General features: G+C 43.9%; 2 protein-coding genes across 3 annotated transcripts in view; one reads left to right on the top strand and one right to left on the bottom strand.

Annotated features, from left to right (window-relative positions):
- LOC140561924 (uncharacterized) overlaps positions 1 to 19,937 on the top strand; it is a 20,984-nt gene extending 1,047 nt beyond the window's left edge. The window contains exons 2-5 of the mRNA XM_072687194.1: positions 14,679 to 14,774; positions 15,726 to 15,866; positions 16,430 to 16,616; positions 17,706 to 19,937. Coding sequence (XP_072543295.1) covers positions 14,679 to 14,774; positions 15,726 to 15,866; positions 16,430 to 16,616; positions 17,706 to 19,304 — 2,023 coding nt within the window. The 3' untranslated portion in view covers positions 19,305 to 19,937. The remainder of the gene's footprint in view (positions 1 to 14,678; positions 14,775 to 15,725; positions 15,867 to 16,429; positions 16,617 to 17,705) is intronic.
- Positions 2,474 to 12,477, bottom strand: LOC140561926 (uncharacterized). 2 transcript variants are annotated; one of them, XM_072687198.1, is made up of 5 exons: positions 12,149 to 12,477; positions 9,348 to 9,425; positions 7,957 to 8,107; positions 7,656 to 7,867; positions 2,474 to 6,180 (listed from the first exon to the last, which is right to left on the bottom strand). In XM_072687198.1, the coding sequence occupies exons 1-5, from the start codon at positions 12,431 to 12,433 to the stop codon at positions 4,972 to 4,974; spliced, it is 1,935 nt and encodes a 644-aa protein (XP_072543299.1). In that variant the 5' UTR covers positions 12,434 to 12,477; the 3' UTR covers positions 2,474 to 4,971. The 2 variants fall into 2 exon arrangements, with proteins under 2 accessions (XP_072543299.1, XP_072543298.1); XM_072687197.1 differs by having other exon boundaries at positions 2,474 to 6,183.
- Positions 19,938 to 21,330: the final 1,393 nt, after the last annotated feature.

The raw sequence follows: 21,330 nt of genomic DNA on the forward strand, positions 1-21,330 counted from the left end.
TCCATCATCTAATCATCAAATCAGTATTCATCTGTGTGAATTGATTTCAGTGCACATTTATTTTATGCAAATTTAACACTGCGTTTTTTTTTAGTCATGATCTAGTTTTAATCTTGTCTTCTTTTATTAAGTATTTATTTTTTATTCATATAGTCTATACTGTTGGTTAATATTATTATTATTATTATTATTACAGTAATGACTATTCTTAAAAATCTGTGTCTATTTTTGCATTATCATTATTATTATTATTTATTTTATTACAGTAATAATCATTCTTAAACATCTCTTTTTTGCATCATCATCATTACTATTATTTTTACCTATACACTTTTATAGTATTAAAATATAATAATATTTTTATTATTATTACAGTAATAACATTTTTTAAAACTGTCTTTTTGCAGCATTATTTTATTATTATTATTTTACAGTAATAACATTCTTAAAAATCTGTCTATTTATGCATCATTATTATTATTATTTTACTTATGCACTTATATAGTCATATGTTATTATTATTGTTACAGTAATAACCATTCTTAAAAGCATGTCTTTTTTGCATTATTATTATTTTAATTATACATGTTTATAGTATTACAATATTATTTTTTACAGTAATAACCATTCTTAAAAATCTGTCTGTTTTGCATTATCATCATATTATTATTATTTTACTTATACACTTTTATAGTATTACATTATTATTATTATTATTATTATTATTATTGTTGTTGTTCCTAGAGAGATAGCTCTGTACACATTATTCAGTTTCACCATTAACTAATCTCTGCAGTTGGATTAAATAAGGGTGGTTTAAAGGTTGTTTTTCTGTAACATAAAACAGCAGTCTGAACACATGCAGTTAACATTAAGGGTTTGACCGTAATTATTTGGATATTATAAAGTGGTTGATGTGGCGCAACAGAGAACACCACTTCCTGCCAGTGAGCTCCCGCACCATGTGGGAGACTGGGGTTCCTGGGCTAGACTCCTAACACTACATTAGCCCTCCTCTGTTGTACTAATAACCTGGATGAGAGTGTTAGCTAAATGCCATACAGTGTTTATTCAGTTGCTGAATGAACACATAATTAAATACTCAATTAAACCCACAATTCAGTTTCACAAAGCGATGTATTTACATGAATCTGGACCGAATCCATTCCACCTGCATTACCTTCAACTAAAAACCACGCTCCTTTTCGCTGTAGACAGTGACAGTCTGTATCTGCATTTAAATGGTTTCAATCCTGAACAGGTTATTCTGCTGTAACCTTTTTTTCTTGCATCCTCTGAAGACATCTCCTTCATCCTGACTGAATTAATGAAAACTTGCAGTGATCAGATTCATCCACTCTGAAAGGAAACCGCTCCACAACTCACGTTTTAAAAGTACTCTTCTACTCGATCGGTGCAATTACACATTCTCACCAGAGAGGTCTCCAAAGCCACGTTCACGCAGGTTCAAACGTGGCCCAAATCTGATCTTTTTAATCATAATTATCGTCATATGTGACACAGTTATGTTGTGTGTGGCAGTGTGAACGACGACATGCGATACTGAGACCCATACATATCCGATACACAGTAGTGCGGAATTCATAGAAAAAAAAAGTTAGTGATAATTAGTATAATTTATTATTATTATTATTTTTATTATTATTATTATTATTATTATTAGGCCAAACACAGCCACAGGAGGGCGCTGCTGCAGTGGGAAAATTAAAGACTAAATAAAAAAAAGCGAAGAATGTGGGTGTGGCTAAATAACATGCCCTTTTTTACAGTAAGCTGGATTGCATTTTCAGGATGAGCCCAGCTATCAGCCTCTGAAACTCATCAATAGCTCCGGTGATGCTGGAGAAGATGAAAGCTAAAGCAGGGGTGGGCAACAGGGGCTGGAGTCAAGCACAGTTTGCTCTAACTGACCTACTAAACCTGGCAATTAACAGGCGAGTGGAAGCGAGGTGGGCTTAAGCAGGAAAAGCACAAAGCTCTGCAGGAATCTGGCCCTCCAGGACCAGGACTGCCCACCCTTGATGTAAATGCATGCTTCCTTTAGGGGCAGTGGTTGGCTCAGCAGTTAGAGCTCCAGGCTATTGATGACAGGGTTGTGGGTTCGATACCCGGGCTCGGCAAGCTGCCACTGCTGCCTGGGTGCTGCCTGGGTGCTGGAGTTGTTCCAGCTGCCCACTGCTCTGGGTGTGTGTGTGTGCTCACTGCCCCTAGTTCACTACTGTGTGTGTGTGTGTGTGTGTGTTCAGTAGAAACTGTCGCTTTGAGCTAGTTTGGAATAAACTACTGTCTGCCAAATGCAAACTGCTATGCAAACGACCTCTCCATCCCTAAAGAACAACGTAGAGCAGCACCAGGCAACGCAAGTGTCCGGATAAGTGGTCCAGTGGTGAGGTGCCTGAAGTCCTTGGAAAAATGAATGCTGATTTAAAAAGATTCACGGTGTTCATCTGCATTTTTATCCATTTTTATTTTGAATATTTAACGTTTTTACACACCGAGAAATAAGAGCTTAGTATCAAATGCACGACACTGCAAGAAGATTATAATACACAGACAGCAAACATAGAAAATAAAAGAATGAATAATCTCAGTATGAAGTGAAATCATCAGATAAACCGCTGCGTCCCAAACAAACCAGTTCAGTAGCGGCAAAATAAAAGCCTGTCTTTTGAAACTGAGATACGAGATGATCCGTGTGTGGTTGGTGTGGCGCAACAGATCTGAACACCACTACCAGTGAGCTACCACACCTTGTGGGAGACAGGGGTTCGATTCCCAGTCTGGGTGACTATACTGCGCAACACCAATAAGAGTCCTTGGGCAAGACTCCTAATACGTTGGCCCTCCTCTGTAATACGAGTAACCCTGTAAGTCGCTCTGGATATAAGCATCAGCTAAATGCCATAAATGTAAATATTATATTATAATATAAATGTAAATCATTATATTGTAATGATAAAGAGGACGTACGCTGCTGGACGAATCGGTCAAAATCAAAACGTCCTCCTAGGTGGAAAACAACGTCAGGGCTGCATTGATTCCACATGGTTTGGACCAGTCCTGAGAGATAAGAGCTTTTACAATGAGATACTGTAAATATTTTCATGGATTTAGTGAGTAAATAATAAAATACATACGTACATACAGTAATACATACACCTTATTCTCACCCAGTTTGACCGTGTTTGCTGATCCTGGTAATTCTATTGCCCTTACTTCACCTCACTGGATTCAGCTCTACTGCCTTGAGAAGCTGGAAAAGTAGAAAAACCCAAATCCAGTCTTCACTGGAGTACAATTTAGCATTACAGCCCCAAACACAACACAAATGTAAAGTAAAGAACCTTTACAGCACATTTGACTCTCTTTAGATTGGGTTAATCTGAAATCCTGACGTTACTAGCGCCCTCTAGAGGATCTGGCAGGGATCGATCTAAAACATGCAGCTGCAATTTCGGTTTCTTTCATAATGAAAAATAAAATTGAACCAGTTATCCACTGGTTGACCAACGTTCCAGTGGTTCTCAAACTCGTAGATCAGAGATCTTCAAAGCTGGACCTTGTAATCCTTGGTAGGTGTGACCTTACAAGGCAAATCAGTCACATTACCTGTTCCCTTACCTTCCATCCAGAACAAAATCCAGGGCTGGAAACTTGGATTCACGGTCCAGATTTGAAGACATGGGTTGTAGATGGTCCTCGTGTTCCTTTATGACTGTGTGGAGAGTTGGAGCAAACATCTGGACTGCCTTGGAGACGGTCAATGAGGAGAGGTTTAGGAACAAATGCTAGAGGCCTGTGATTTCCAACACCCAGGTTTGGGAAATTGCCTCTGCTGTAGGCAATATTAATGGTAATATTTATTTATTTTTTAATTTTAAGTTTAAGCCCCTTACAGCAGCACTTTTACTCTTAATATCATAATAGCTTATTCTGGTGACTCAATGCAATGATCCAACTCCAGACCGGAGCTGAAAACCCACGGTTTGGACCAATTTGTTACTACCTGGTTTACAGTCCATGCTAAATTTGATGGGTGATTGGTCATATGCTATAGGATAATAGAAATGTTAGTCAAATGTTAAACAGAACACAGAAGGCATCATGGAAAGCAGTTTAGCCTATGAGGACGGTGCTTGTTTTAGTGTTTAGTGGCCACCAACCCAGCCGTCTCGCCTTCCTGTGGAGCATGGGTGGGCAACAGGGGCCGGAGTCCAGCCCCGTCTATAACAGACCTACTCCCGGACTGTGCCCTCCAGGACTGGGATTGTCCACCCCTGCTGCAGAGCCTAGTTCTGACAGTCTGCAACGCTTGCTCCAGCTTATTACCTTCTTCAGAAGTCCCTGCACGGATAGATTAGACTGTAGATTGCGGCTGGAACGAAACTCTGCGGGAAACAGATCTCCAGGATGTGGAATATGGCTACTGATGTGGGGGAGTGGCTCTAAAACCAGTCCAAAATGTGGGTCATCTAGGAGGCCCTAAGAACTGGTTTGAGAACCACTGATGTAGAGATGCAGGAGCCAGACGAGGAGCCAAGAGAAATAGTAGAATTTGGAGGAAAATAGAAGAAAAATGAATTGAGATCTGACACTGAAAACTGAGGTCTGACTATTTCTACATCTGTACACAAGGCTTTTTATATACAGGACTAATTCTGAACATGATTACGAAGCCTTAGCTCGTTACGTCTGTGTAGAATAACACATTAACATTGTGTTTACAGTTTAAGCGGCAAAGAAAAACTCTGATATCTCAAGCAATGCTGTTATTAATTATGATAAAATACCATTCAAAGGAGCCTGTGTTGTTTAAATAATTACAACAAAAAAGAAAATGAACCCAATGTTGAGTAAAAGAAGGGTTTTCTTCACCCCTTGTAAATGTTCCTGTATATAACAGTATAGCATAGATATCTTGGCTTTCTCTTTGCTTCCTCTGCAACCAAATCATGACTCCTCGCTCTCCTCTTCCGGACTGTCCAAGTCTGGACCAAACATCATATCCTCACCCTCGAACTCCTCAGCAGAAGCAGAAGAGCAGGGCTGGGCGCTCATTTCACTCCGTCCCTTAAATCTCCTTTTCACAGGAACGTCACTGAACGGTCTACCTATCCGCTTGCCCTCCTTCGTAGGGAGATACTTGGTGTCGATGCCGTGTTGTCGCAGCAGGTGGTTCTTCAGGCTGACGTTGTGGTTGAAACACTCTCCACACTGCTCACACATGAAGGGCTTCTCTCCCGTGTGGAGACGCATGTGGGACTTGAGGTGCCCGGCCTGGTTGAAGGAGCGCTCGCACACCTCACACCTGTAGGGCTTCTCTCCAGAGTGGACGAGCAGGTGCCTCTCGTAACTGGCTGCCTTGGAGAACCTCATGCCGCATGTGCTACAGAGGTACCCTTTCCGGCCACCGTGGCTTTTAAGGTGTTGGTTTCGCTCATGAAAGTCTTTAAATCTCAGAGAGCAGCTTGGACATCTGTACGGTAAACCCCGGGTGCTGTGAACCTGCTCGTGCTGAAGCTTGGACTCTTTGGTGGTGAAGTTCATCATGCAGTACTTACAGAAGTGCGTGTAGTTGCCGTGGAGTCTGCGGTAATGGACCTTGCGTCCGTTCTCTGTGAGGAAGCGTTTGGAGCACAGCTCACAGGAGAAGGGCTTTATCTTACACTCACAGACGTGATGCTCATCCTCCACCCTGTTCAGCTTACCGCAGTCTTCACACGTCTTGAACTCGGGCGGCTGTTCCGGGGCACCGTGTACAGTAATGGCGTGTTTATGGAAGCTGATTCTACTGTCAAAGCGAACGGGCAGGTCCTCCAAACACTGGACCTCCACACTGCCCTCAGAAACGCACTGCAGACAGCAGTAGACCCTTTGGTGCTTCTTTATGGTACAAGAAATCCCGGCGTGAGCTTCGCAGTCCAAACACCAGACATCGGGTCTGAAGGTGCTCTGAAAGGGTTTGTGGGAGATGGACTCTTCATCAAGCTCATCTTCCTTAGAGCTCTCGGAGCTCTGACCTGAAGTAGCAGGTAAGAACTCTGGATCTTCTGGATCACCTTCTTCGTCCTCCTCCTCATCCTCGTCCTCCATATCACTCAAGACGTCCTCATCCTCATCCTCATCGTTTGCCTCTTCTTCAGATGACACCACCTCAGCCTTCTAAGGAAAACGGGAGATTAAACATCCAGTCTGGAATGACTCAAAATGCCCCAAAATCTCAGATTACAAATATACCCTGAACCAGGTCTATGACTCTCAGGTACTGCAAAGCTCATCTTGCGCAATACTGGTACCATGGACAAGCTGAAATGCCATACTCAATCTATGATAAATGGGCAAAAGTATTGGGGAGACCTCATTCATTGGCCTGTTTTCCACTGGAAGCCGTTCCAGTGTCTTTTCCGTACACATGCGTCATGGAAAACGTACAAACCGGGCTGGGCCCAGTTTTCTTGGCAGAGTTAGCTAACCATAATAAGGGCCACAGAACTGTTCGGTGGGAGGGCTTAACCCATTAACGCAGCAAGGCTCAGTACACACTAAGGTGTCTTACTCCTTAGTAACTACAGGGAGTTCTGTAAACACTGATGGGGCTAATCTCTGGAAGAGGGTCTGAAGGGTCATAGGCTGTTTAAGGGGATTGGCTCCATATTTACGCCCCCTGTATATTTTCGGTACAGAAAAATGAGGGGACTGTAGCCAATGCGTTCAAGAACAGCTGTTTCATGTGTGGACTGATCACTAATGTGGCGACAAGAACACTGTAGTGCAAAGTAGCATAATAAAGTTTAGCACACTTGAGTCTGCTACAGGCCTCGTCCAATACCGTGGCTAATATTGTGGTATTGGCACGGCACGGCTCGCTTAGTGGATACTAGCATTACCTTCGTGAGGCAAAATCTGTCATGATTTTGTTACTGAATGGTTAACCTTTATGCCAGGACCTCAGCTATCCTCAGCTAATGTGTTAGCATAGTGCTAACTGCATGCCGACGTGGTCACACTCTCATCAAACCTTGCTGAAGCTGAGGCTTCTTTAAGGGGAACGAAATTGTCGATTGATGATTATTACAAGACTCCATGTGTGCACTTCCACTTCCTGATGAAAAATGGACCAGGAAAAGAAACTGTAACCCGTCTAACGGGGTCCGCACCGGCGCAGAGCAGCTTCTGAAGAGTTTGAGAGTTTATCCTAGCATTGCTATAAGCAACAAGACTGTTGGTGAGGTCAGGATTTTGGATGATCACCAACTCATCTCATCCTAAAAGTACTGGATGGAGTACCACCGCCACCACCATCATTCCAGTTCTTCCACTGCTCCACACCTCAACGCTGGGGGGCTTTATACCCTTCTAGTTCATGCCTGGCATTAGGCCAATAGGTTCATGTTGATGAGTCCTATTCTATTGGCATATTAGATATGTACTTCTCTACAGGGACTAGACCAGCTGTGTGTGCATTTGCACATCTGAGTCAGCAATGGTTGTAACTTCGAAGGAATGTCTACAAACATTTGGACAGTACAAAGGGGTCTACCGCCCATCTTGTGGACATCGAAAAAAGACCTGGCGAATGAAGACCATCTTCTAACTTCTATCCCCCATGGGGTCTCCATGCCCACTGCACTTACCACCACTATCTCCACCGGTGACTCCTCTTGTGGGTTCCCTGGGGATTCAGCCGTCTCCACAACCTCAGGCGATGTAGAAGGGGATTCATCACAGAAGTCAGCTGCAGAGTGTTCGGCTTTCGTGAGGTTGGACGACAGCTCGCGAAAGAGTTGGTTTACCCGCCTGTTTGTGCAAACGCCAGTCTCCCTGGTTTTAGGAGCAACCAAAACACCTACACGACAGGAATCGGGTCAGTCTGTGAGACAGGCGTGAATAAATTAGGCAGTCCGAACACAGAGAGCATGCGTTTGTCTTGCTGACCTTGGCTCCGTTTGTGTATCAGAGTGCTGGCTGACAGCTGCGTTCCTACGGTCCTGACGAGCTTCGGGAGGGGGTCACACTGCAGCCCGACGTCACGTGTTCGCGGTGTATGACTTGGGGAGCCATCGTTCAACCAGAAGGGTTCATCATCCTTCAGAAGAGGCATGAAAACAGTGAACACGCTGCTCATGAAAAAAACACATCCCTCCTAAGACTTTCTCAAATATCTCGCTACTCAAATTTGTGCCCATCCTACTTTTCTGAAGCCAAACGATCCTCTGCAGAATTATCATGATAAACCGTTAAATGAACAGCACAGTATATGAGCGTCTTTAATGGCAACATACCCTCAATGACCACCCAGCGGCACAGGTCTAAGATATGCTGGACAGTAAATCAGCAGTTTCACGGTCTTCCCGGTTGACGCTGATGGGAGTGATTGGAGATCACACCTTTACACTCTTATAATTAATTGTTTTACAAATACATTACTTAATAATAATAATTTAGGGACTTATGACCTTTTAATAAGCACGCTCTTTAGCTCTGTCTGGCTCGGTCACAATCACATGGGCATAAGGCCTTGAAGGTTGTTAGGAATTCTTGAATTCTCCTCAGTATGGACAGCATACGCCTCTTCTGCACAGCACATACAGGCCAGAATAACTTTCTCCAACCACTCGTTTGTCCTCTTACACCTTTTCAGAGGCCGGTGGATAACCACCAGGCCGGCAGATTAAACCCCAGACTATTTTGGAATATGAGGTGGGACTGGGTGAAGGGCAGTATAGTCTGTATAGCACTCTTTATAATTAACATAGTCACAAATCACCTTTGCTCTTGTTACCTCCAATATATATATATATTAAAAATACATATTTTGTAATTCCAATTAAGGTGGTATTCATTATAATATAGCACTGATGCTTCTTCTATATGTAAAGACCACTGCCAGCAATATATATCATAGGGGAAAAGACAAATTCATGCAAAGAATAAATGAAAGCAGTGGCATTTAATGTATTTTAGAACCAAAGGCAGGACAGAATGGACATGTGGGACATTCAGTATCGACAGGATGGGGTAGGCACAGGACATAAGGTGGGAATGGATGTGAGGTGGGACAGGGTGAAGGGTAGTCAAGTCAATATTTTGCCCACAGTGATGCAGGAATTACTGGAATTTCCCCTGTTTAATCTGCCAGACAGACAGAAATGGGGTGGAGTAAAGGGGGTACTGAGGAGATAGGGGTGGAGCAATGTGAGGCGCTGAGGTTGTGTAGGTTCTCTCTGGCTCCAAAAAGTTTTAAATTACTAAGAAAGCAGAGAGAAAATCAGCTAATGCACATTTTTGTATTATTATTATTTTTATTAAGCTGTAAGAACACCTACCTCACATTTCAGTATAAGGAGGGACTGGCCATCAGGACTACCAGCATTCCCAGCAGTCCTCTCCAGCTGACGGCCATACTGTTGGTGCACAGAAAGAGAGCGAGAGACTGTATGAAAACATACGCTGCATCCTCAGAGTATCAGCCCAATCATAAAATCCACACAATCCACCCAACTGACCCCACCTCACCAAACATTCCAGGCTCAGGGTTGGAAAATTGCTGCAAACTGTGGAAAAACACGAACTAATCCCACGAGGCGCATTAAGGACCTTTTTAAAATGCAGGGTGCTGCCTAGATTTACTGCTGCTAGTGCAAAGGCCATTTCCTCTTCCAGTATAAGCACAGCACCGCAGCTTCACAGCTCAGCTCTGAGGGCCTGGTGAATAATACGGAGGACATGGTCACATATGTAATATTTATATCTGCTTTTCCAATTAAAGGTGAAGTAGGTGAAAGGGTTTCCTTTTCCTGGACTGTTGAGCTGAGGCCGTTTTTGGGCAAATTAGAAGTTGCCAACCAGCTAACGTTGGTAGCTGAATCAACGCTCCTTACAGAATGTAGCCATTATTTATTATTTAATTATTATTTGATTATCGTTAAATTATCATCTTGAGTGACAACACTCAATCCAAGGTCCTGATGGTAGGGTTGGGCAATATGGCGATTGATCTTGATGTGTATTGTGATTTTGACAGGTATGTACATTAATGTACAGGTATTAATACCTACTCTCAACACCTCTTAGCCCAGTTATTTATATTCTAAATAATACAATATTTTATTGTAAATTAAACAGGACTAACGCTGGTCTCTGTGATAAACATGCAGTTGGTCGGTGTTCTCTTAAATGCTGAAAATATTTATATTTTACATTTACAGTGTCTGTCTGATACTCTAATCCAGAGCTCTTACATACAGTCTGGTTTAATGGGGTGTGAGTGCCTGGCCAGAGAGCTAAACCCACTCTGCTGTGGAGAAGGTGGTGGTGTTCCTATACCACTCCAGCACCCAGAATATACTCAGAAACCATACTGTTTATTACAAAAATGATGAATTTTCTTCATATTGGCCACCTCCATCTGAGAGCGTCAGGAATGCAACAACTGTCTCTGGGATATAGCTTCAAACATTACTCTAAAAAAGGGCTAATATTGCGAAACCAAAAAAATTATATATATATAGTGTATATATGTGCCATCATGTAGCTATAAATCCAATCCATTTGTAAACATAATGCAATTTAAATGCATAAAACACCTTTTGTGGACTTTGAGGACACCATTGCCTATAGTGCTGCTAGACAAATGACATGTATTTATTTTAATATATGCTTTTTGGATTGATTTTTATATTCAGAATTGCTTTTATTGTTCTGATAAAAGTGGTATTCATAATATAACAGCATCATAATATAGCACTGATGCTTCCTGTATATGTAAAGACCACTGCCAGCAATATATATCATAGGGGAAAAGAAAAAATGAAAGCAGTGGCAGTGGCAGGACAGAATGGACATGTGGGACATGCAGTAGGGACAGGATGGGGTAGGAACAGGACATAAGGTGGGAATGGATGTGATGGGCATGGAATTTGAGGTGGGACAGGGTGAAGGGCAGTATAGTCTGTATAGCACTACTTATAATTAACATGGTCACAAATCATCTTTGCCCTTACCTCCAAAAATATATATAAGAAAAATATAAGTATGTTTTATATACAAATATATTGTAATTCCAAGGTGGTATTCATCATAATATAGCACTTATTCATTAATACTTATATATATATATATATATATATATATATATATATATATATATTATGAATAAAAAACTAATTAATGCAAAAGAAAATGAAAGCAGTGGCGTTTAATGGATTTTGGAACCAAAGGCAGGACAGAATGGACATATGGGACATGCAGTAGGGACAGGTGTGATAGGCATGGAATGGAATATGAGGTGGGACTGGACGGGAGAGGGTGGGACAGGGTGGGATAGGGTGTAGGGCAGTATAGTCTGTATAGCACTCTTAATAATCAACATGGTCACAAATCATCGTTGCTCTTGTCACCTCCAAAAAAAAAAAAAAAATATATATATATATATATATATATATATATATATATATATATATATATATATATATAAATATAAATAAATAAACAAATATATTGTCATTCTAATTAAGGTGGTATTCATCATAATATAGCACTGATGCTTCTTCAATACGTAAAGACCACTGCCAGCAATATATATCATAGGGAAAAAGACAAATCCATGCAAATCAAAAGTAATGCAGTGACATTTAATGTATTTTAGAACCAAAGGCAGGACAGAATGGACATGTGGGACATTCAGTATGGACAGGACATAAGGTGGGAATGGATGTGATGGGCATGGAATATGAGGTGGGACAGGGTGAAGGGCAGGGAAGTCAATATAGCACTATTTATAAGTAACATTACTCCCAAAAAAATATTTAAATGATATTAGGAGGTCAGACAAGTGTGTCACACACACATATAATAATAATTAGCACAATATTTATATGAGGAATATTTATTTGAGGCTTTTTATGGCTTTGAATAAATGAATATAAATACAGAAGGCAAAAAAAAAAAGGAGTTGTGATTCTTACAGGATTTTTTCATTCCACCTTAAATGCTGCAGTGTTTCCATTCAGGCTCCCACTGCGTTTAAGGTGGAACGGGACAAATTCCAGTAAGAGCCCAACTTACTACCTCGCAGAAAGCGGGCCGGCTGCTGGTTAGAGAGGGGAGCAGGCAGGGGTGTACTCACAGGCTGCGTTTTGTCGGTGGAGTTTATGAAGTCTGGGATCGCCCCCTCCTTAAGCAGTAACTTTTTGGCGAACCCCGCATTGTATTGTTCCTGGTTGACAAAACAGTCTGCGCTGAAATGCGCAGAGCACACGGTGAGGTTCGGGCTGAAGCTCTGCGGGATTTCCTCAAAAATGAACTTCAGCCACTCGCTGCGGATCGTCGGCTGTTTGGGGAGAGAGTGGAGCGACACGTTCTCCTGCCGACAGCCGACAACGCTGCAGCGCTTCGACGTTTTCCCCCACATCTTCACGCTCGGGGTTGTGCCGAAAACGAACCCCAGGCAAAGCAGGCACGCAGAGGACCCCTCGGCGGCTGGCTAGCTAGCTGCCTGCCTGATATAGCTAATATAAAAAAATAATATACATATATATATAAATCGCAACATAATTAATTAACTAACTAATTGACTCAACAACGCACACAACATTGTCGGCATCGTTTATTATTATTATTAAAAAAACAAAAAAACTAGCCATTAAAGGCGATGTATGCGATTTTATTATAGTGCACTTTTTTGTCAAATTCAGCTACAGTTTTCTTCTTAATTGCGCTCTGGATAAACTCCCAGCTTTAAATAGGAAGGTAAATTGTTAAGTAAGAAATAAGCGAAGTGGCTCGGACCGAGAAACACAAGGCCGCTCCAGCCAATCAGCATCAGGGGGCGTTAGTGGCCGTTCACCGAGCAGAGGCGGTGGGAGATAGCTAGCTATATCTGCTGGGTTGAGCAGACCCGCATTGTCAAGGAGAGATGTCCGAGAAACAGCCCAAAAGGAAAAGATCGCTCGAGCAAAAGCAGTACAAAAAGTTTTTGGATCAGGCGAGGGCAAAGACACGGGTGAACATCGGGGAGGCGTTTGGACGGTGGAGAGACCTGCGGACACGGGAGGGCTTGAAGCGGGATGAGGATGTTGCCGTGTTTCTACTAGATAGGTCTGTGACTTATTTATTATTATTATTATTATTATTTTTAATATTTATTTATTATTATTATTACATAATAATTAATCGCGATCTTGCGCAGAAATGTACTATAGCTAGTGTTGCGCCATCTTGCGCTACGAGGTTTCTACGTGAGCCCCGGTGTTTACTAGTAATTTAATAAAAATTATAAAAATTATCTAGAGTCTTAAATCCCTCCAGGTTTCTAATCTACGCCTCTGATACTATAATAAAAACATCGGACGCCCTAACGCACAAACAGGGCTGCGTTTAGAGCCGGGCGCCATACGATGGAACATACCATTCATGACGGAAGGAGGGGGGGGGGGGGGGAGCGTGGAAGACACCAAATTCAGGTCATGTGACCAGATGGTGGCACACTTGCTGTAGTGGAGGAAGGTAAATAGAGTGAGGCTTAATCATAAGTTATCGTAAGGGCGACGGGTTTTAACGTGGTGTCGGTCGGAAGCGACACGAACACCCTGTGGAGATGCTGCGTGGTTTAGCCCGGTGTTTTGTTATGGCACCGGCACCGGCGCTGGAGGAGCGCTGGAGGAGCGCTAGGGGAGCGCCAGGGGGGCGCCAGGGGGGCAGTGCCTGCCTTTATCCGGGAAGAAGCGCCAGTAGCATAAGCCTGCATGTGTTTTTAATGTCTGTGGATGAAAGTAGGGCATTAAGAAGGAGTATAGACTGCAGTGTTGACGTGTAGCTGCGGACGAGCCTAAAATACAGCGCCTGCTATTAATGCGCCCCCAGCTCGTAAAGCTGGGGCTCCTGGAGAACTCCCCTCATAACCATGAGCTAATGACATGACCTAAGGGTGCATTAGGATAGTTCCCTCCTTTTATTAGGTCAAATGACCTGTGGAATATGTAGATATTATTAAAGCAGTGGCTCCATCCAAGGGCCTGAGAAAGCCTGATGGAGGACCTTCTCCCCAAACCAGGACCTTGGACCTCCAGTCCAAGGTCTTGCATGACTGTTGACATTTCTCCTGGATAGATATTAAAAAAAACACTAGGTATGGAAACCTGATGTCCCACCATCTGATGTCCCACCACTGTTGTGATGTGTATCTATGGGGTCGGGGGCTTCAGGTAGGCCTAAGCTGAAGGGCAGAGTTCAGATACCTCCAAAATCACACAGCTAATGGAAATAATGTGTAATACAGAAACCCTTACCACTCATTTATCAGCACTGAGTGTTAATAACTGATCAGCCAGTTGCCCTAAAACCTCCACTACTTTTCTGGGCTCTGGTCGGTCCTCCTGGTGTGTCCAGTGTTTTTTGGTCCATTATCTCCTGCTCACTGGTTCCTTTGGTTCTTTGCTAATCCCAGACAGATCACACGTCTTATGTGGTTTCAGGACTTAAGCAGGTTCTACCAAATACTTCAGGGAAAATGAAATGGGGCGAGTCGTGAAGGCTGTGTGAAGACTGGACCACTGCTGGACAAAGTGGCTGTACATCTGCTGAGGAAGGGTCACCGACTGGAGCCTGGAGTGCAGAAACTAATCAGATTCTTCTGCTGGATTTCACTGTTTTCACAGCTGTTCTAAAGGAAAACCCGTGGCCGAAACGTACTACACCACACCGAGAGCTGACTGGACTTCATCGGATGAGTCCACTTGTTCAGCGTCCGAGAGGTGAGAGGGAGCCGATGCTGAAGATCCTGAGGTCCAGACTAATTGGCTAGAAAAGGAACAGGGAAGCGAACTGCGAGTTTGAACATTAAACATTTAATAACACTAAGCAAGAAATGTATCCATAGAGCTCCCTGAAATGACAAACATCAAAGTGACATATGCAGCAGATTAAAAATCTGGGTGTGGTCAGTGCAGATATAAACAGTAGTGCTAATTGTAGCTTATAGGCTCTTGAAGTGACGTGTGCATAAGCTGTTTGTGATGATGCTGAGTTGTGTGTTGTTTGTGTGCTGGATCCAAAGTTTGTCTGTTAAGGGGGTGACAGGGAAAGGGGAGGCAGGGCAGGGACCGAGCTGCCCCTCAGTCTGCTGGTACTCACCTGGAGACGCCGCAGTCTCCTCCCTGATGGCAGCAGGCTGAAAAAGCTGTGTAGCGGGTGGGTACGGCGGTCCTTCGCCATGCAGAGGGCTTTCCGAGTGAGGGCGGTGCTGTGTAGGACATGGAGGGAGGGGAAGGAGGTGCCGGCGATCTTCTCAGTTGATCTCATGATGCGCTCGAGGGTCTTGCAGGCAGGCACCTGGTCAGGACTGGTTGGGGCTCTGGCTCGTCTGAGCTTGTTCACTGCTGTCCAATGAAAAACATGCAGCTCAATTTTCATCCGTTTTTAGTTCTCTCTATGGACTGTGTAAATAATTCTGGATGAATTGACCAATAGAAATGCTCTAAATTACTTGGGTAAACTCTTATTTAACATTAACCTTCATTCAACCTTCTCCTGTAAAGTCAGCATTTTGAGATACAGTTTTTTCATTGGACGGCAAAAATATGCTGGACGAAGGTTTTCCAAAGATGGGAAACGCACAGTATCCCCTGCCGAGTCAGTTTACAGCCATCCTGCCATGTTTAGTGTGTGTACCGTCTATTAAACAAGCCTTCTTTTTGTATTTGAAGTTGGAATTGCGCTGTAGATGTGGAGAAGGACGGCCAGTCACCACAGAATGGAGCAGCCGCCTGTCAACAGAACGGACAGACGGCAGATGTGCAAAGGAAGCCGTCCTCTCGAGATGAAGAAGGAAGCTGTGATTTATCGGAGTAGGTCATTTTCAGACTAGAGCTTAGTCTTAGTCACAGATTGCAGGGTGGGGGTGCTCAGTTCTGGAAGGAGTCGAGATGGGAAGAACAGTGGGGTAATCAACAAACCCAGTGCTTATTAAATAACCATGGGGGGAAACTCATGGGGGGAAACTCAGATAAAACATTAAGACGTTAACTGGAAGACGACCTTTTCCATCTTTTACTATTAGTGATGTCTGCAACTTCATTTACAGTGGCATGCAAAGGTTTGGGCACCCCTGGTCAAAATTCTGTTACTGTGAATAGCTGATGAGAAAAAGATGACCTGATTCCTAAAAGGCAAAAGTTTGGGCAATCTGCAAAGTCAGTACCTAGTAACACCTTGTTTGTTGTACCATCACAGCAGATTCTTGGGCTGCAGTTCTCTTTGGAGGTCTGGCCACAGATTTGTCATGATGTTTATATCCGGGGCCCATGGCAAAACCTTCAGCCAAACCTCTTGAACTAGTCCACTGTGGATTTTAAGATCTCCATCTGGTTTACTTGTGTAGTTATAGGTGTTGTGTTGTGTTGTGTTACAGGAGCAGTTATGTGAGTCTGAACAAGGAGGTTTTGGTGACGCTGATGTTCCGCTGTCTGGAGTGCTCCAGTGAATGCCGTGTTCGAGGGAAAGGCAAAGGAGGGAATCTCCTTTTCAGACAGGAGTGCCTGGTCTGCTGTAGCTACAGGGTGTGGACCTCCCAGTCAGCCCAAATGGTAAAGGAAGAGGTGTGTATATCAGGAGAAGGTATTAGATGTTTCCAATATACACTGATGTTTGATGTAGTTGATCAATTGTACTATATAGCGTACAGTGGCTTACAAAGGTTTGGCCCCCCTGGTGAACCCTCGTTACTGCGTGTAGAAGACAAACCTTTTTGTAAAGTTTCAGGCTGTATTGAGCTTGTTAGAGCAATGGCTTATTCACATTGTAATTGTTAGGGAAGGCCTGCTGAGGCAGATTTCAAAATAGGGCTGGGCGATATGATACAAATATTTTATCACAATACTTCGACATTTGCCACGATACATGTAATCACAGACTAAATACATTAGTAGTGACAGACTCTTAAAAACTACTATTCAGATACTCTCCCAGACTGGGTACAGTGGTTTTTATTCAATGACTGCTGCACTAGATCTAATTAAACCAGTCTAATTACAGTGTTTGTAATAGAACATGCAGTGGATCAGTGTTTATTAGGCACCAACAATGTTCTCAAAATGCTGAGAAAAGCATATTGTCTATCACAATAACAAAATTGATCACGATGCGATAAAATATCATCATATTGCCCAGATCTACTTCAAACTTCCAGAAATACTACTGACTCCTCAAACCTTTCCCCGACAGTCAGCATCCATGGGAGTCCTCCTTTTAGCAGCTGCCTTGTTCCCCATACATTAAAATAGCCCACAAAGCAGGAGAAGGTTCTAAGAAGAGAGCAGAGGATGTCATTTCCTCAATTTGTAACATAACTAAGAAATGGCAATTAACTGGAATGGTGGAGGTCAGTTATATAGAGAACTGCTAGATTGGTAGGATTGCAGAAAAGGCAAATGGAAACCCCCGTTATACTGAGGAAGAAAGGACCTGCCAGATTTTGACCTGTCAAATTTGACAGTCTGGAGTTGTGGTGCACTTTTCAACTTCCTTCATCCTCACCACAAACTTCTGTGAGACTTTGGAAACAAGTTCTAATGAAGTTAAAATAAATGTTTTCAAACACGCCCCAGAATCCATAATGGACTACCTGGAGATGTCTAAGCTGACATATTTTGCTCTTTATTCTAAGCTTTTTCTGCTCTCCTCTCCAGGTGGCCAGTTTACCTGTGACCAGTGCTGCTTGCGATGCACAGAGTGACCTGAGCACAGAGCAGCATGAGAGTCATGACAACAGTCCCATAAAGCAGGAGGAGAGAGTGGATGGAGGTGATGTGCGGGGGGAAGAAGAAGAAGGAGAAGAAGGACATGCTACCGGTGGCGTCACTAGTTTTGTAGTGAAGGAAGAAAAGGAAGATGACTATGAGAGGGAGGTGGAGGGTCTTTTAATGGAGACGTACGTGGATCAAGTTCCGTTTTCCTCAGTTCAAGAAAAGCCTGACATTGAAGGCAATGGTTTTAATGTTGATCTACATGCAAATGAGGCAACTGAACCTCCTCACACATCACTGACTGCTCAGGAAGAAGAAATTCCTGACCACTTCTCTGGAGAGGGAGAGCTGGACGATTCAGAAAACGACTCCAAAACCAGCGTCTCGAGTTCGTACGAATCCACGGACAGCTCCGGAGGAGAAGAAGAAGAGCGACGTCCCGAAGAGGAGTTTAAAATGAAGCGTCAGAAGCTCTTCCAGAACACCATTAAACCCATATATTGGTGCGTAGACTGTGGGGCACTTGCACGCGTGCAGTGCACAGTCCGGCGGCACCAGAAGATCTTTGGCTGCTATGAGTGCGGTGCCGCGGGCGACGTTGTGGGCTACGGTTTCAGAGGCTTCACTCTTCATTTCAGCGACAAACACAGTTTTCATAAGCACGCTATAGAAGTGCACGGTGCCACGGAAAACCTTCACGAACGCACAGTTTGCCAGGACTGTAACAAGACCTTCAGGGTCCAGTCTGACCCCAGCAAAAAGGGCCACGTGTGTGAGTACAAGGTCAAGCCGTTTTCCTGCCATTTGTGCCGCAAACGCTTCGCCACGGAGGTCGGCCAGAAGGTGCATTACCGCAGGCTGCACAGAGACTACACCCACCTCTGCAAGTTCTGCATGGAGGTGTTCGATACGAGAACATCCAAGCTCGAGCACGAACAGACTCACGGAGAAGACCAGCCGGCCTTCCTCTGCCCAGACTGCCCTGCAAAGTTCAAAGACTTTATCGCACGGAATCAACACCTGAAAAGCCACAGAGGTCAGAAGAAGTACACCTGCCACAAATGTGACCGGACGCTGTCTTCTCTCAGTGGATACGAGAGGCACCTGCTCGTCCACTCCGGAGAGAAGCCCTACACGTGCGAGGTGTGCGAGCGCTCCTTCAACCAGGCCGGACACCTGAAGTCCCACATGCGTCTCCACACAGGAGAGAAGCCCTTCATGTGCGAGCAGTGTGGAGAGTGTTTCAACCACAACATCAGCCTGAAGAACCACATGTTGAGACGACACAACATGGAGTCCATGCCGGTCTCGGCGGAGGAGAACACGAACAGAACCAGACCCGTAAGGAACGCAGCCAGAAAAGCTCAGCGGAAAAAGCGAGCAAGAAGGAGCTCCTCCAGTTCTGCTGCTGCTGGGGAGCTGGACGTGGAACTGCAGAGTGATCTGGAGGAGAGCAACGAGTCGGACTCTGACAAGGAGGAGAAGAAGAAAAGAGGCCGGAGGAAGAACGCTAGGAGGAAGAAACGGAAGGCGACGAAATGAGGCATTAGATCACTGATTATTCACACTGACTTTTCCACTGCCTTATACCTACAGTCATTGACCATTTTATCAACACCACCAAACATATAGGTGTGCTTGCTCGGTGCAGTCCGTCTGTTGCTGCACAGTTTTTTGGCCTCCGGTGGAAAGGGAGAAATTTCGGCCTCTGGTGGTCCCTTTTCGTTCATGTCTGGGGTGGAGACGAGAAATGGTGTGGTGACAGAAGAACTACAGTTGCAGCTACAGCTATGAAGTGCATCTACATGTAAGGTGTTTCTAATAAAATGGCCAGTGAGTGTAGCTATGGTTGGTGGACCTAATGAGCTGAGAACTCTATGTAAAGTTGTACAGGTGTGGTCTGCTCAAGAAGACTATGCTAGAGGCCAATTCGGGAACTGTCCAAGGAGGTGTTCTCGGACTGGTTGAACGTTTAACGGTTCTGAAAGGTTTAGCAGATTTCTGCGGTTAAACACTGGCCTGAAGTTTGGTTCCTGATTGGTTCTTCTTACCCAAGGTGCCTTACATTCCTGTACGCTCTCAGTACAACAGCATTGCAGGTTATAGTTCTCTGCTAGGAAGCCTGAGGTGGATGTTCTTCTCCGCTGTTACAAAATAAAGTTGATTAGAACATCATGAATGTGCTGTCAGTCATCAAAATCTACACACACACACACACACACACACACACACATATAACCTCCCTCATTAACCCCACCACTCAATGTCCATCATACCAGCTTCATTTTCCATATAGAAGCAGCCTCCTTTCAACCTGTGTGGTCTTCAACGCTCAGGACCTCCACAGGACTGACCACCGCAGAGCAGGCTGTAGTATGTGGGTGGTGGGTCAGTCATTCTCAGCGCTGCTGTCACTGCTGAACTGAGAATAGTCCTCTAACCGACCTCCAACATCCTGTGGCCACTATGGAAGGACTACAGGATGTACATCTACAAGCTGGACCAACCATGTAGGAGTGTTTGATAGAGTGGACAGTGAGTGTCTGATCCACTCGTACCAGCAGGGCAACACACTCTATTAACACACTCCCAGTATGTCAGTATCACCGCAGTGCTGAGAATGACCCACCACCCAACACCCCTTACAGTCTGCTCTGTGCTGGTCAGTCCTGTGGGGTCCTGAGCATCGAAGAATAGGGTGAGAGGAGGCGAATAAACAAAGTACCCAGAGAAACAGATGGAGACAGTCTGGAATTGTAGAACTACACAGTGCTCCTATACGGGAACTGGAGATAAACAAATAAGCAGTGTCTGCAATTCTTAGATCAACCACTAGAGGCGTAAGACTGAAAGTGCATATATCCCAAAAAAATGTATATTTTAGCTACAAAGATCTGTATGCATCTATTCTTATGAGGAATATTGCAGAAATTCAGAATAAGCAAAATCTAAGTTTTCTGAAGGATGCAAGAAGGAAACTGCACTGTAGAAATATATTATACAGAACTATGATAAACTATTATACAGATCAGTGTCATGCATTATAATGCAACTTATTACAATATGGCTGATCACTGAATATCATACAAGTAGGCTTGGGCAGTATTACCCCTCTATTCAGAGCACTGAAAGCTGTATTTGGTCATTTTTCAGGTTTTAAAAGTATTAAATTCTTCTTTTAAGAAATTATAATTAATTATTATTATAAACTCTAAATCTAACTAAAATGATCAGGCTGTGTTATCAGATATTACAGGAACACCCAGCTTTAAGCACCAGCATGTCTGGAGCCCGGTCCTAGTCCCGCCCCCCCCGGGTTGCCAGGTACGCAGCACAACAGCGCAGAAACCCCGTACAGAGCCCTGCAGCCATGGAGGCGAGCAAGCGACCTGGACCCGCAGAAACAGCGTTAGGTGCTCCCCACCCTAAAAAACCGCTGCATCCGTCTAAAAAGCTCAACGACCAGAGGCGGGGGAGAACCTGAGTCAATATTGGCGATGCGTTTGATAGATGGAGGCAGCTTAGAGTCCAGAAGGACTTCATCCTAAACAAGGAAGCACTGAGCTTC

Source organism: Salminus brasiliensis, chromosome 9 (assembly GCF_030463535.1).
Source record: "Salminus brasiliensis chromosome 9, fSalBra1.hap2, whole genome shotgun sequence".
In the NCBI taxonomy this organism is placed as follows: Eukaryota; Metazoa; Chordata; class Actinopteri; order Characiformes; family Bryconidae; genus Salminus; species Salminus brasiliensis.